Below are 17,207 nucleotides of genomic sequence, written 5' to 3'. Positions count from 1 at the left end.
TTAAACGGATTGTAACCTCCATTAACCCCTCTATTGGTTAGAACAAAAAGTAATAAAAATAAGAAATATATCCCACTCCAAAAAGGAAATTGAATTTTGACCCCATCATACACACCACATCTCTCTATTACTTCTCTGAATTCAAACAGATGAAGGGTGATTTGGCCCGACCTAGCGAAAAACGGACACGTGGACACGACCCGACTAAGAGATGGCAGTTCAGTTTGGCAAGCCTAGTTCGCAACAATTGAACTCAGGTATTCAATCACCTCGGCATAGGGTCACCTCGGCATTCAATCCAGTTCGGAACTATAAGACTGAAGTATCAGCTCAGGGCTACCAACCCAGATCACCATGTAACGATCCCAGAAGTCTCTCCAGCAAACTCCGAACCTTACGTGATCACGTGGCGTAACGGCAAGCCTAATCTTCTCCACGCCCGGATCGGGCGGAATTGATAATCTTTATTAATTGATACATTACTCCCCAATTAAAGCGGAAATGGATCCCCTCAGGACGAAAATCCCAGAACCGATTCGCAAAACCCGCAAGGACTCAACTATATAAAGGCACCAACCCCAATAACACAAGGCACGCGTGATTTTTCTACTCTCTAACACTCTAGCTCTCCAACTCTCAAAGCTTTCAGCTCTCACCACAATTTACTAACTTAAGCATTGGAGCGACCTCGCCGGGTTAGCCACCCCGGGTTTTCTGATTCGTTGTCTTGCAGATTCACCTACCTCGCTGCTCGACTGGAAGCCATATCATCCTCCAGCAGGGAGTAGTCAGATCGTGCTACATCACGAACAAACCTTCATCTTTCTCTCTCTATTACTTCCTCCAATTCTAAAACACTAGAATTATATTATATATAATTTTTTATTTTAGCAAACAATAAAATCATTAACAAGTGAAATTGATGTTTTAAATTAAAAACTTAGGTTAAAACAATTTTTTAAAGGTAAATCAATAATAGAAATAATTTAAAGGTTATATTGATCAAAATAAAAGTTTAAAAGTTAAAGCTCAGTTTAGAATTATATATAATATAATTGATCAAATATGTTCAGAACAAAATACAAGGTTTTGCACTCTACAAATTTATATTTACAGTCCTTCCAAAATGAGCCTAAGTGACAAAACTGTAAAACAACAATAAAGTACAACTTTCAATCTAAGTATAATATATATAAAATGTTAACTCGAGAATACATAGAGATCAAAAGGTGCAGACAAAGATTAGATCATAGTATTAAATAAACCAAAGACCTTGATTATTAATGCGTCTTTCATTCTCCATCATTTTAAATTAATGCGCACAAATTTCTTTCTACGATGCATACAAGAACAAGATTATCAATGAAATTAAGAAACGAGTGAGTAGTTCATGTATGTATGTATGTCAAAATTAAAGATAAAATGTAGGAGAAGCATGAAATTAAACAAGGGGGGGGGGGGGGGGGGGTATTGTCTCCTTTTCATAAAATCTTTTTATTTTTATTCTTTTGAGTCATTTCTTGATTCGTCCCTTTGGACAAGAAGATTACACGTATTAAGAGAAGGAATGATACTTTGTCTCCTTCAAAAATACTTGTAGATTAACTCACAACGTTATATAGTCCCCCTCTAGGGCTCTAGGTCTAGGCCTCGGGTGGGGAGGCCGCGGGAGTGGAGGTCGCTGCAGGAGTGGCGGAGGCCGCGGGAGTGGAGGCCGCTGCAGGAGTGGCGGAGGCCGCGGGAGTGGAGGCCGCGGGAGTGGGAAGGGCGGCCGCGGCCGCGGGACCGGACATGAGGCCTGGAACATATGGAATTCCCAGAGGCTTCACCCAATCATCAGCTTGGATGTATGGGGCGGCAGTGTACTCCTGAGCCTGTTCCGGGGTGAGTGGTGTCTTGATTCCAGGCCACTTCACTCTGTTGGTCAGCACAGCTCCTGGACCTCTGTTGTTGAATTCGGCATAGTAGCAAGTTTGGAGGCCAAAGTCACCCATCCATGGCATCCACCCATCTGGACTGATGGAATCATCGATATCGGTCTCCATGATTATGGTTCTGGAGAACTCCTTCCATGGGCGACCCAGGTATGATTTGAATACGTTCTTCTCAGGCACCAGCGATGGATCGGCGCTGATGGTGCAACCCTGCAGCACGATTGCAGACACCTCGCGCTCGGTTTTCCGACCTTGGGCAGTCACAATGTTGGCCTGGTTCACCATTGGCTTCCTTATCACCATCTTACAGTTCTGGAAAATGCTCTCTCCGTTCCCGAAGATGTAGTCTATTGTGCCGCTGATGGTGCAATCGCGGAAGAAGTGACGGCCGGAGTGAGCATACAGGGTGTCTTGGTATCCATCCATCTGGCAGTTGAAGAACACAACCATGTCGGCGACGACTTTCAGAGCCACCGCCTGATGCTTTTCAGCACCGGCGGCGTTCTCAATTCCGATGTCCTTGCAAATGAACCCATGTGCATTCACAGCTGCAAGAAGAAGAAGATATTACATGAATCAATCAGACAATTATACAGTGTAAAATACCCAACAGAATTATATAACTTCCTACATACAAACTGTTGCAGTCTTGAATGTGGGAGTTCCATCAATGAAGTTGAGGCTCCCGGTGATTTTGGTCCTCGTAGGACCGTCTCCGTACATAATAAAGCTGCCGGTTAGGTTCCTGCTGATTTCCACGATCTCAGAATAGACTCCCTCCTTGATGTACATGATGATGGTCTTGTTTTCCTTGGTCTTGGGTAGAGACTCAAGTGCTTCAAGGATGGTGGCGAAATTTCCAGTTCCATCTTTAGCGACGACGAGGTCGGGCTTGAGGGCATCCAGAGGACCGGTGAAGAGGAGCTTGCGATGCTCATTCGGGATCCACGCCGGGATGTCATCTTCGGCGGTAGTGGGAGTTTCTGATGATTCTGCTGATTCCTTGGTAGAAAAAAGCCGACGACGATTCAATGCGGGGATCTGCAACTGGTTAAGGATGGAGGAGATCTCATCTACCATGGCGAGGGCATTTTCGGTGAGCTCCCCGGATGTCTTTAGTGCTTTCTTCATGCGCTCCCCAGCATCTCCAGTCGTGTTTTCAAACCCATCCGTGCATGTTACCTGGTAGGTATTCACAGAAGTAAGCCAAACCTTTAGATCGGCGAGTATGTTATCAACCTTGGAGATGTCAAAGGCACCCAGCTTATCGAACGAGTTCTTTAGGTCATCAATGGCATAGTCCATTAACTCTTGGCATGACAGAAGTGCCTGCTTTGCTCTTGGGTCCTTCTCCACTTCTTTCAGCGTCTCCGACTGACTGAGGGCCTCGCGTATATGCTTCATGGCCACCTGGAATCCGACCCTGACGAGTTCCTTGGGGTCAGTAGTATTTCCGGCCGCCGACGACAGACTCTGAACGCATGTTTCTTTGTAATCAGTGGGTTGACATATGGCCTTGATTGCCTTCATCGATGACTGTATGTCACCACCCGAATCTTTGCTCACACTCTCCCCATCGCCACTGGCGTCAGAAGTGTTGTGATTGACGCCAACCGCCACGGCCACAACCATGGCCACCAGGATCAAGGAAGATGCACTAATAACGGCGATCCTCTTCTTCTTCTCTGCATCATTGTTTGCATCTCCGTATGGCATTTTTTGAACAAACAGCTGCTTACTCTACAATTTCTCAGTTTTTCCTTTAATGAAACAAGATGAGCTAATCTCTGCTGCAACATTGAGATTTGCCAGGAGGATTCGTTTTATAGCATGGGAAATGAACAAATGAAGCAAATTTCAGTTGAAGAAATGTGACAAAATAGACGGTAGTTAGTGTTTCTGGCCAGTTTGTAGTCATGTTTTCAACTGTTTTTCCTACTTTAATGGTTTGAGAAATGCACACCAACCAGCTTCTTCCTTGGGAGTTAAAATCTGTTATTAGAACTAGCTATACCAAATTAACCAGCAATAATTAATGGACACGTGTAGCAAACTGCATTGTTTCACAGTCCAACAAAAGCGTTCCATGTCGTGAAAGTGGGACCGGATCTACTAGGCACACTCTGAAAAATATTGTGACAAGAATTTTAATCTGGAATCCAGCGTAGGCTGGGGGTAGGTGCTAAATTTTTTTTAAGTGCTCATTCAACGTGCTTACAACTTTATGTCTATCTGGTTTGAAAATGTCCATTTTTTGCTATTAATTTTTATTAATTCAAATGAAATTGAATAGATTTCAAATTATTATAAATTAATTATAAAAATGAATAATTCATATTCTTATTATTGATATTTAAGTTTTATTCATTTTTCATTGTAACTGTTATTAATTACTTTTAAAATGGATTTTAAATTAATAAAAAGTAACTGTAAAACTAATGTTTTTATTAATTTTACTATTTTTATTAATGTATTTGTATTATTTTTATATGTTTTTATTGGAATTTAAATGGGTTCCCATGTGGTTCAACTACTTGATGGACAATGGACAACTAAATGCATGTATTTGGATGGTATAGAGATAGATAGATAGATAGATAGATAGATAGATAGATAGATAGATAGAGAGAGAGAGAGAATCAAAATTTTAGAATAAAAGGGTAAATGGTATTATTAGCTATGAATTAATGAGATAGTTTTGAAGAGGGAGATGTTCTAGGAAGAAGTTTTGGGTGGTTAATTAGGAATATGAGAATGAGAAAATCTCAAAACCTATCTCTTCAACTCAACCTTTGTCGAGATAAAAGAAAATAGAATGACTATAATGCACCACATGCCATCTGATCAGAGGTAACTAGGAATAAAAGGAACCAACCACTTTTAATAGACTGTGAAGTACAAGGAACCTCCAAGGAAGATGGACCGGGCAAGGTTTGGCAAGAGAGGGGATACTAGGAAGGCGCCACGCCCACTTACAAGCTAGTAAGTGAGCAAGCATTTATGAGGGGCATGGCAGTGCCAAAGCGAGGTCTTCAAGCAAGGGGAAAAGGATAAGGGAGATACCAAAGCAATCTCCAAGTCAAGTAAGATCCTAGGCAAATAGGAATGGTGAAAAAACTAGGGTCCTACCCAAGCAAAAGTTGGAGCAATCGTATAAAAAGGCGTAGGATGGGAGAAGAGGGGACAACAAGACGGAAAAAGTATAAAGGGAAGACTATCCTAGTGTAGAGATTGATCTATGTCTCTTACATCTTCTTTCCTTTTTTGGCCCTTGGGACCACATCTGCTAATTCTTGTTTTCATCTACCTAAAACTTTCTTTGTTCTTAAATTTACAACTAATTTAATCTTAGTCGGTCAGTTAGTTGAGGATGGTAATGTTATTTCCTTTTCACATGATGGCTATTTGATACAGGACCAACGCACTGGAACGGTGAAAGGGAAGGAGCGTAGACTGGGTCAGCTATTTGCCTTGGAATTTGAAAAGACACCGGGGCATTCATCCACATCCTGTTTACTTACTATCACTCCTAGTACTGAGGTTATTTGTAGAAAAAATGTATGGCACTTGTGTCATAGGCGTCTTGGGCACCCCCTATGCAAATAAACTTGAGTCTTTGTTTTGTAATGACTATTTGTCTTCTAAAGCCACTTCTTTTAATAATGTTGATAAGACTTGCATTTCTTGTTGCTTGAGTAAAAGTCACATTTTACCCTTTCCTTCAGTTGTTGAACATGCTTCTATTCCTTTTAAAATAATACATAGTGATGTTTTGTCGTCTCGAGTTGTTTCCAAATTGGGATTTAAATATTTTGTTACATTTATTGATGACTGCACTCGCTTTACATGGATATATTTCTTGAGAAACAAATATGAAGTTTTTTCTACCTTTAAATCCTTAATAACAAAAATCAAAAACCAATTTGATGCAAATATTGGGATTCTCCATTCAGACTCGGGGGGTGAATACCTTGATGGAGATTTTCAAATTTTCTTAAGAGACAATGGAATACAATCCTAGAGATATTGTCCTGGCATTCCACAACAAAACGGAGTGGCAGTGTGCGAGAACAGACATATCCTGAGCATAGTTCGAACTCTTCTTCATGATTCCCATGCTTCTACTTCATTCTGGGTGGAGGCAGCCAGCACTACTATGTACCTTATTAACATTCTTCCATCATCTGTCTTGCATAATACATCTCCTTTTCAAAGTTTGTTTCACCATTCACTTGATTTTTCTATTCTTCATGTCTTTGGTTGTGTATGTTTTGTTCATTTTCCTCCACATGAATGCACAAAGCTGACTCCCTAATCAACAATGTATGCTTTTGTGAGATATAGCCCCGATCACAAGGGCTTTCTTTGCTATGATCCAAAGTCTCGTCGAGTTCGCGTATCCCGCAATGTCATCTTCCTTGAGAACATGCCCTTTTTTGCTCACATTGTTAAGTTGCATGCTACTTCTATTTCGATACTGCATTGTTTTGACTTTACAAGTTCTTCAGATTCACCTTCTATTCCAGAGTTGCTCCGTGTCTTTTTCAAAGAGAAGCTAACTGCTCCAGCTCCTATCGCCCTGCCCCCTTCATCACTAGAAGCCGATTCATCATCTATAGCCATGAGTTCTCATCCTTTTCTTGATCCTGTAAGTACACCTGCACCTATCAGTGATCTTCAACCATCCTCTAATCATCATTTACGTCGCTCTTCTTGAATTTCTCATCCTCCTGACCGCTATGGTTTTCCTTTAAACCATAGCTCCTTCTCTGTTGTTTGGTCTATCACAAAAATTCCCACATCATATCAGAAGGCTATGGCTGTCCCGCATTGGAAAGACACTATGGATACTGAACTCCAAGCTCTTATGGATAATGATACTTGGGATATGGTTCTAGCTCCTCCAGATGCCTCTCTTATTGGAAGCAAATGGGTGTATTCAGTGAAACTCAATTCCGATGAGACTCCTGATAAATACAACGCACGTTTGGTGGCACAATGGTTCAAGCAGGAGTACGGGATAGATTATGATGAGATATCTACCCCTATTGCTAAGATCATCACCGTCCGTTTGTTGTTGGTCATATATGCAATTAAACATTGGGAAATTCATTAGATGGATGTCAAAAATGCTTTCTTGCACGGGGACCTCAAGGAAACTGTTTATATGAAGCCTCCACTGGGATACTATGACAGTTCTTCCTTGGTATGTCGACTCAAAAAGTCCTTGTATGGTCTTAAACAAGCCCCTAGGGCTTGGTTTGAGAAATTTCGTTCAGTGATCACATATGCAGGATTCATACATAGCTCTTCAGATTATTCATTGTTCATATTGAGGAGTCCCCAAGGAATTACATTACTACTCCTTTATGTGGATGACATTCTTATTACCGGTGATGACAATTAAAATATTTCTTCTCTGAAATAGTTACTTAGTCAGTCTTTCAAGATGAAGGACCTTGGTCATCTCACTTATTTCTTGGGTCTAGAAGTTACTTACTCTCCCCGTGGGTATTTTGTTAATCAATGAAAGTATGTGATGGACCTCTCAAAAGATGATGGGGACCTCCTAGCAGATGCCACTCTTTATCGACAGTTTGTCGATAGTCTGATCTACCTCACCATGACACAAACACATCCAGATATATCTTATGCGGTTCAAGTGGTAAGCCAGTTTGTTTTTTCTCATCGACAACCGCACATGACTGCAGTTCTTCGCATTATCAGATACATTCGTGGAACACTTTCACATAGCATTTTCTTCCCTGCATCTCCTTCACTTAGCTTATCTACACATGTAGATGCTGATTGGGCAGGATGCCTAGACACTAGACGCTCCACTAGTGGTTGGTGTGTCTTTCTTGGTGACTCTCTTATATCCTAGAAGTGCAAGAAGCAACCGAGGTTTCCAAATCATCTACCGAGGCTGAGTATAGGGCTATGTCATCTGTCTATGGTGAGATTATATGGTTGAGAGCCATTCTTAATGATCTTGGAATCTCCTTATCATCCTCAGTTCCTATTTATGCTGACAATGTGAGTGCTATCAAGATTGCATCTAACCCAGTCTTTCATGAGCGCACCAAACATATAAAGGTTGACTGCCACTTCATTAGAGACCCGTTTTCTACTGGACACATATCTCTACCGCACATGTCTTCTGCCCTATATCGTGCTGACATATTCATGAAGGCCATGACCCGTGCTCGCCACCAATTTCTAGTTGACAAACTGATGTCGAGGTAGGGGTGTAGAGACTGATCTATATCTCTTACATCTTCTTTCCTCTTTTGGCCCTTGGAACCACCCTTTTATGTTGTAACTTATGTACAATATCTTTTGGTTTATTATTTCTTGTAAGATAAGGGCATAACTGTCCTTTCTATAACATTGTATTTTCTCGTATATAAGTTAAATATTTTTGGGCATGTGGTTCAAGACAGGACACCCTTTTCACTCTCAACTCTTTCTCCTCTGATTGATCCAAGTTGACACCTAGTATCTCTCCTGACCCTGAATAAAATCAGACACTCGTATGTAAAGAAGAGGTCCGATAGCGGGTTGTTGTAAATGAATCCATCTGTTTGATCATATAGGCTTGGTTCTAACTGGTCTCTCTGATTTTGACACATAGTTCCACAAATTTGAACCCCAACAACCTTAAACCTTTTAAATCTTCTACCAAAAAAACCTTTTAAATCTTACAACCAAATTCTTCACTACAAACAACAACACGACTTTAATCACGCCAAAATGTTCCAATTTTTTTTCTTTCTTTTCAACATAATTAACTTGAAACTCCACAACTTATCACTTGAACTAGACCAAAAAAAACCACAAAGAAGTGAGAATGAGAAAGAAACACAAATAGATAAATAAAAAATACTAGTTACAAAAGGCCTCAATAACTCAAGAAAGAGATTTAAACAAGCTAAGGGCAAGGGAGTACAACATAGGGGGAAAATAAAATAGGAGGTTGTTGGGGGGGGGGGGGTAAAGTGATATTTTGAATTCGGATTTTCTCTTCATAGAGTGCACCTCACAGCACATTGTAGCGTGCATTAAAAACATCTCTCATACTTGGATACGTTCCCAATGCACAGTTGGGATGCATTGTGAGGTTGGTGTGAGGCACAGTTTGTGAGGAGCAAATCTGATCTCGTGGTCTTTGGGTTTCGCAGGAGAGAGTGGAATCATGGGATATATAAGACTTGGGGGTATTTTCATTTTAATGGTTAAAAAAAATCCGACATGACATTAATAATTTGAAACACAGGAGCAGAGAATAAATAACTTAGGTCAATGGAAGGGAAACTGAATGATTTGTCTTGTACCGTGATCAGAGCATACACATTTCTACCTAGATAAAAAAATAAAAATTAAAAAACCCAAAAAATTGGGGAAAATTTTGTTGCCCACTCCAGATAGGAATTTCTCACCCAAAGTGCACACAACTTGCTTTGATGTCATTTCAAAGCCCGTGTATTTTCTCTAGTATGTTTTGTTATTTACCTTCTTATTCCTTTTTTCTCGATTATTATTTTTCCCTTTTTTAGGAATTTTAGCTCGAATCTAGTAGTCTTTTATGTTACAGTGACTGTTTTGTGGTAGAATTGATAACGTTTTGAATAACATAGACATATTAGTAATTAAGCATGTGTGTTGCACGTGAGAATTTTTGTTCATATTAATTACTTTAATTTTAGATACATCATGGTTAAGATAGAAATTGAAAATTAACAAAAGTAACAATATGATTAAAACTAAACTTAAATACTTGTTGTAAATGTGCATGTGCATTGCACATGGGAATTTTAAATTATAATAACACTTATTATTATTATTATTATTAGTATTATTATTATTATCTTTTTGTATTCCATTTCTATCATAAATAAAAATATTTTTTTATTTTAACAAATATGTTTATTTAATATGATGAATATAGAACATTAGAAATGTTTCCAAATGTTTTCGACAAAATTCTACACTTTTGATTTTTTGTGTTCTATTTTTTTTTAAATATTTATTATTCAATTCTCACATCGTGAATTTCTTTTAAAAGTTGGACAACTTCCCACCATCTAAATAAGAAAATAGCTTTGCTTTCAGGTTAATTTCAAGTAATATATTTCATCTACATTATAAAAATAATTTCTACTTATCATACTTAATTTTTGTTTGACATAACTAATATACAACTTTTTATATATTCTTTTGATTACTTGTACTTTTTTTATTTTTTAAAGATTAACTATTTATCTATCATATCATCGATTAATCCCTTTGATCCAAACCACTATTCCACCACTCAGAAGAGGAAAATAGTTTGATTTTTATGTTGACATTAAATTTTGTATTACATTTCCATCATTGATAAAATTATTTATTATGTATAATACTTATTTTTGTTCAACATAATGAATGTATAATATTATATATGTACCTAATATTTTATTTTTTATAAATATATAACATTAGATACGTCCCCAAATGTTTCTTTATTTATTTTATTTTTGTGATTCTTTGTATTTTTATTTTTAAAAAGTTTATTATTTGACTATGACTTCATTTCATTTATAGGTTGTTTAAATTTGGCATTTCATTTTCAACATTAATAAAAACACTTCTTACATTTTGTACTTGTTTTTGTTTAGTATAATGAATATACAATTGATGCTGCTTGATCCGAGGTAGTGCAGGAATCGTGGTCACAGTTAGATAGTCCTTGCCAACTGGGCAGAGCCGAGGTGGAAGGATGAATCTGCGTTCCAAGACCTGAAATCAAGAAATTGTGAGAGGCCCGAGGAGTTATCCCCGGGTAGATACTCCGATGCTCAAGTTAGTAGAAAATAGTGGGTGGTCGGGCTGAGCAGTTGGAAAAGAGTGTTGGTCCGAGCAGAATAACAGTACAGGAGTTAAGAGTTGGATCCTTTACCTTGAGCAGGAGATACCTTTTTATAGACGAAGGTCTGTGTTCTAATCGGATGAGGCTTCTAGGGTTGTCCCCATCCATACGATGATCTCTTGTCTTAGTTGCACTTATCCACTTCACGCGGTACTGACATGGCTGAGGAGATAAGGTAGGGCCGCGTAGGTAACGTGGCCGAGGATATAGGATGGCCACGGAGGTGACACGTGATGTCCGGGGCCAGCTCAACCATAACCCGAATAACAATATTAAATATATGCCCAATTCTTTTTATTTTTATTTGTATTATATATTTAATTTATTTTATTATTTAATTGTGATATTATTTGTTAACCCATTTGACCCCATATGGTAGAATTGTTTACCCACCATCCGGAGGGAAGGCAATGGTTTTATTTTTAAATTACTTTTTAAAAATATTTATTTTATGCTATTAAAATTAATGTTATGGATAGTAGAATTTAATTATGAGAAAAATATATCTTGAATATAGGATTTAATGAGAGAATATACCTTAGATATGAGATTTAATGAGTGAAAACAGGAAAATAGTTTTATTTCCAAAAAGTTTTAAATTTCATATTCCATTTCCATCATTAATAAAATATTCTCATATATCATACTTATTTTTGTTTAATATGCCGAATATGTGATGTTAAAAATTTTTCTATTTTTTTGCGTTTTATCTATTTTTAAATTTTATTATTTAATTGTGACAACATGGATTGTTCCATTTGATTGAGAATGATTTAATATGTTACCACCACCTAGACGAAAGCATTTTTTTCAAAGTATATTTTAAAAGTATAAGTTTTTGTGTTATTAAAATTATTAGTTTATAATATATGGATTTAGTTAATAGAATTTAATGATGAGAAGAAACAAAAATGCCCTAAATATATGATTCAATGATGGTGAATGCAAGTTAATACCTTAAATGTTGGATTTAATGAGAGGGAGGTGAATGCATTGAATATCTTAAAATTACCTATTTCAAGTCAATTAATATCAATAACCAATTACCCTATTTGCCCTCTTTTTTATCAACAATATTTAATATGGAGGGGTAAATTTTGTCCTAAAAAATCCAGAAACATTATGGAGGCTATTCGTACTTTTTAAAGTAGTATAGATATAGATTGTGTAAAATGTTAAAGTGGAAATTTTCAGTTTTTCAACTTTTTTGGTAAGGGGGATTAGGTTTTAGCTTTCTAGTACTTCTTTTCGTTCTGTACAATGTTTGAGGACTTTGGATCTTAGGAACTATAAAGGAAAAAAGATTGGACAATCTTCTGGGCAAAGTATATGGGGTCCAAATTGGGTTGATAATTTCATGCTTGAAGATCCCTTAGACATCTTCATGCCTTTAGGAGTCTTTGCTCCCAAATCAAATTGCTCACTAGTAGACCTGTTCATGGGCCGGTAGCCCAATGGGCCGGCCCAACCCCCGGATGGTCTTGAACACAGATTTGAGCCCACAGGCTTGACCTCAGGCCTAAAAGCCTGGCTCGAATTTATTTCGGGCCAAGCTCGGGATTTGTCAAAATAGCCCAGCCCGGCCCAACCTTTAGGTTAAACCAAAAACCCTAAATATCCTAACCCCTCTCTTCTCATTCATCTCTTTCTAGTCGGACCTCAGCTCTCTCTTCTTAGTAGTCGAACACTCATCAGCGCAACCTCACACTCTTAGGCAGACAGAACCAGCGAACACTCACCGGCGCAACCAGTGGACTTCAGCAGATCGACGGTGAGTCCCTCTCTCTCTCTCTCTCTCTCTCTCTATCTATCTATCTATCTCATTCCTTTTCTCACTTCTCCTTCTCTCTTAGAATCTCAAACGCGAACTTAGGCACCAGCGGCGGCGGTGAGTCCTCTCTCTCTCTTAGACGCGAACTCAGCACCGACGAACACTGTCACCGATGGTGAGTCCTTTCTCTTTACCATTTTGTTTTATTATGAAATTATTGTTTACATATATGCTATTAGCCTATGTGCTTTTGTTTGCCCGTATGCTATTGTTTTCCCATTTGTTTATCCTATAAATTATTGAAATACTAGTTTCAGGCAAGTCTAGACATCCTGATGCATTATGGTAATATTATGCTATTAGGGATTTGTTAGGCAATCATAAAAGCAACCTGATGCTTAGTTTGTCCTTCAACAGTGATGAAACTACTGATTATTGGCTTCGGTTAGCGGTGCCAGCGGTATTCGAAAATTCGATTTCGAATTTGATATTCAACATAATCGAATCGAATTCAGATAATTCGAATATCTAATTGATTCAGATTCAGATATGACCTTATTCGATTCGATAAATATCCGAATTCAACAGATTATTTAATTCTTATACATAATATATAAAATATTTTATAATTTATATATAATTAAGTTATATAAATAATGTATATATTTATATACTTTATATCAATAAAATATTTATTTTATATTTATTAATTATCTAAAATAATTAATTAATTTATCGAATTCGAATTCGAATCAAATTGGATATTCGAATATTTAATCAGATTCTAATTCGGAAATTGATTTTCAAGATCCGTCGGATATCGAATCGAATTCGAATATTGCTTGATCTGATTTGAATTCGACCTGTTTACACCCCTAGCTTTGGTAATGTTGTATTTGGTTTTCTTTTTATTTGGCTTTGGTCATAATAACAACCTACTCAATCTCTATATTTGATTATCCTAATTCCTAAAGAAAAAAACATTGTATTTGGCTTTGGTAATGCTGCGATTGGTTTTCCTTTTTTCTTTTTCTTTTTCTTTTTTGCAATTTGTTGGCATCCAAATTTGGATAAGGGTAAATATAAATAATGTAACTATAAAATTGGAGTTGGATCCGAATGCCTAGCATAGGCGTCCAGCTTTATGTTGAATTTAGAATTTATATTCTTTTTTAATGTAAATAAAATAATTAATTTATCTAATATCTCTTTATAGAAAATTGGTCTATATACCATTTGAGTTAGTTAATTGTTCCATGATTGATCTAATACATAAAAATGGATATATTTTTTTTGCTTTTTTCTTTCTTCTACTTTTTTCACTTTTTCTCTTAGATATGTTGTTGACTTGGTCCCATCTATTTCTTAGTAGATAAAATTGACTCTATTTTTCTTTTAGTTTTTTTTATTTAATATATTATTGTCTTATAGATAAAATTGGAATACATTTGTGCAGGTTATTTCATATTTAATAATTACTAGCATGTCAATGGCAAGTGAAAGTGTGGCTGTAGCAGTAAATATAGTAGATGATGACTATCAAGAATTTGACTAGATTTTCAGTAAAAAAAGACTGACATCTAAGGTGTGGGAAGAAATGGAAAAGATTAATTCAGAATAGACACGATGTAAGCACTGCAAAAAGATCTTAAAATGTAAGTCAAGTAAGGGAACTACTCACTTAAAGCGTCATTTACAGTACAAAATAACTACACGTACAATTCAGGATATTAGACAGTACAAAATAACTACTCAATCAAACACTGATGGAAGTACTTCTTTTAAAAACTACAAGTTTGATCAACAAGAGTCTCGTATGGCATTATCAGTTTTTCTTGTATGTGGAAAACACCCTTTTACTACTCTTAAAGAACATTGTTTTAGATTCCTTATTCAATCTATAAATCCTAAATTTAAAAATGTGAGTAGGCATACTGCCAAAAGAAATATCATGTCTAGCTATGTGAAAAAGAGAGGGGTGTAAAAAGTGATTTGTATAATACACTTGGTCGAATTTGTTTAACTTCTAATAATTGGAGATCTAAGCACAATGATGATGAATTCATGTGTATAACTACTCATTGGATTGACAACAATTGGAAGTTAAAAAAAATTATTTGCTTTAAAACTTTGGCACATTCTTTTGATGGACAATCTTTAGCAGATGAGGTGGCCATGTGGCATCCCAAAATCAAGGATCCGGGATCACACCAAAACCGTGCGACCCTAGTGGAAAATTTTGAAAAATCACTATTACAGAAGCAACGCAGATCAATGGCGGTGGCTTTTGAATCCATATATGATACCTTCGTTCGAACCTAGAAGCAGAGCAGCGGCAATGACTTTCGAACCCAGATCTGCTACCTCCTTTCGAACTTAGAAGCAGAGCAGTGGCAGCGGCTCTCCTGAACCCAGATCTACTACCACCCATTTTCGAACTCAAATCTTTCTTCTTCTACCTCCCCTTTCGAATCCAGATCTACTACCTCCGTTCAAACACAGAAGCAGAGCAGAGCAGCAATGGCAACTTTAAAGCCCAAATCTACTACCTCCGTTCGAACCTAGAAGTAGAGCAACGACGGCGCTTTCGAACCTAGATCTGCTACCTCAGTTTGAACTTAGAAGCAGAGCAGCTATGGTGGCTTTCGAACGTAGATATGCTACCTCTATTCGAACTTAGAAGCAAAGCAACGGTGGCGGCTCTCCTGAACCCGAATCTGCTACCTTCCCTTTTTGAACCTAGATAATTCTTCTTCTACCTCCCCTTTCGAACCTAGATCTGCTACCTCCCCTTCCTCCCTCTCTCCTCTCTTCTTTGTCATAGTGCTTTTCCCATTTATTTTCTCATATCTAAAACCAAATAATGGAAGTTTAAATTGTTACACTTTCCCATCCCATCCCATCCTACCCAAATCTTCTACAAACCAAAAGGAGCCTAAGTGAATGGAGTATTGACCAGAAAATTTTTAGCATCACATTAAATAATGTTTAGTCATAGTCATGTGATGGCTAACTCTTTGGAATTGAGATCTTCAATACATAAATATTTGGTGCGTGGTGGTGATTTTTTCAAAGTTCTTTGTTGTAGCCATATTTTGAATCTTATTGTGCAAGCTGGTTTGAACATTGTTGATGATGTTGTTCATAAGATTCGTGGTGGTATGAAAAATATAAAGAAATTAGTTGTTCGAAAGCATAGGTTTTATGAACTTGCTAAAAAAAGTTTTCACTTAAACACAACTAGAAGGTTGAGGTTAGATATATGTGTGAGATGAAATTCAACTTATTTGATTTTTAAACATGCCATTTATTGTAAGCAAGTCTTACAACATTGGGGGCAAAGGGATAATACTTAAAATGTTTATGCTTTCAGAATAAGAATAGAGAAAGGTGGATAAGCCTTACAAATTCTTAAAGGTTTTTTATGATGTTACTTGTCTATTTTTTGCCACTAAGTACCCTACTTCAAACATTTACTTCAAGAGAGTGTGGATGATTCATAGACATTTAATGGCAATGAGTAAGGAATCTCAGAATTTTATGATTGACATAGTTAGAAATATGAAGGAGAAATTTGATAAATATTGGGCGGAATATAGTATAATTTTGTCTTGTGCTACTGTATTAGATCATCATTGCAAGATTAGGTTAGTGGAGTGTTGTTTTAATAAACTTTATGGTAATGAAGTCGAGGAGAATGTTAATGCTATAATTAGAACTCTCCATGATTTGTTTGATGAATCCAAAGAAATATTTTCCTCGACCTCCTTTATTGGATCTTCTAGTCAGTTTGACATGAATGAAATAAATGATGATCGTGACGAGTTTGAGGATTATGAGCAATTTTTTAATTCTAAAAAAGATTCAAAGTGAAAAAACTCAGTTGGACTTTTACTTGGAGGAACAAAACCTTGATATCAAAGCAAATGTTGATGTTTTGGAGTATTAGAGTAAGAGTTCACTTAGGTATCCTAAGTTGGCATCAATGGCTCGAGATATTTTGGTTATTCCTATTTCCACAGTTGCATCTGAATCTGCATTTAGCATTGGAAAAAAGGTGATCAATACTTGGAGAAGTTTACTTAAATCCAAGATAGTTTAAGCTTTGGCTTGTCTTAAAAATTTAGGTAATTTTTTTATTTATTGTCTATTAAAATATATGATTCAACACTTCATTGAATTTTTTCTAATAGTTTTTCCAATTGTATGCAGGGGATCAAGCTTGTTAGGGGCTTCTTCAGGATCTTCAAGTTTGTTAGAAGAGGGTGAATGATCAAATAGTAGTGATGATGATAATGAAATTGCTGAACTTGATGATATGTTTTAAGTATTATAATAACATATCTTTCCGTTATTTATTTATCATTTGACATGATAGCAAATTACATATGTGATATGGGTAATGAATTTGTCTCTTATTTTCTTTTGTAGGATGGCTTGGAGGTCGGAATGTTCAATCTTATTGGTGAATTCAAGAATGAATGGAGATGGCTAAAACATGTTTTGTTTGATATGAGCAATGAAGTGGTATTTTATTTTCTTTTTTAGGATGGTTTGGAACTTGAGAGTTGAATTATTCCATCTTGTTGGTGAA

At 36.8% G+C, this 17,207-nt stretch overlaps 1 protein-coding gene across 1 annotated transcript; it reads right to left on the bottom strand.

Annotated features, from left to right (window-relative positions):
- Positions 1-1,478: 1,478 nt before the first annotated feature.
- LOC104605315 (putative pectinesterase/pectinesterase inhibitor 28) lies at positions 1,479-3,746 on the bottom strand. The gene is made up of 2 exons (XM_010270035.2): positions 2,570-3,746; positions 1,479-2,482 (listed from the first exon to the last, which is right to left on the bottom strand). The coding sequence occupies exons 1-2, from the start codon at positions 3,648-3,650 to the stop codon at positions 1,644-1,646; spliced, it is 1,920 nt and encodes a 639-aa protein (XP_010268337.2). The 5' UTR covers positions 3,651-3,746; the 3' UTR covers positions 1,479-1,643.
- Between the last annotated feature and the right edge of the window lie 13,461 nt (positions 3,747-17,207).

This window comes from Nelumbo nucifera, chromosome 1 (genome assembly GCF_055504915.1).
Source record: "Nelumbo nucifera cultivar China Antique chromosome 1, China Antique-T2T, whole genome shotgun sequence".
Taxonomy (NCBI): domain Eukaryota; kingdom Viridiplantae; phylum Streptophyta; class Magnoliopsida; order Proteales; family Nelumbonaceae; genus Nelumbo; species Nelumbo nucifera.
Note: the sequence above shows the minus strand (reverse complement) of the source record. Positions and strands in the feature narration are given on the sequence as shown.

Bases quoted from the DNA above. Each gene is read 5' to 3' on its own strand.
- LOC104605315 (XM_010270035.2), bottom strand. From the start codon at position 3,650: ATGCCATACGGAGATGCAAACAATGATGCAGAGAAGAAGAAGAGGATC. The intron at 2,483-2,569 runs GTATGTAGGAAG...TTCTTCTTGCAG, and splicing joins ATTCAAGACTGCAACAGTTT to CTGTGAATGCACATGGGTTC.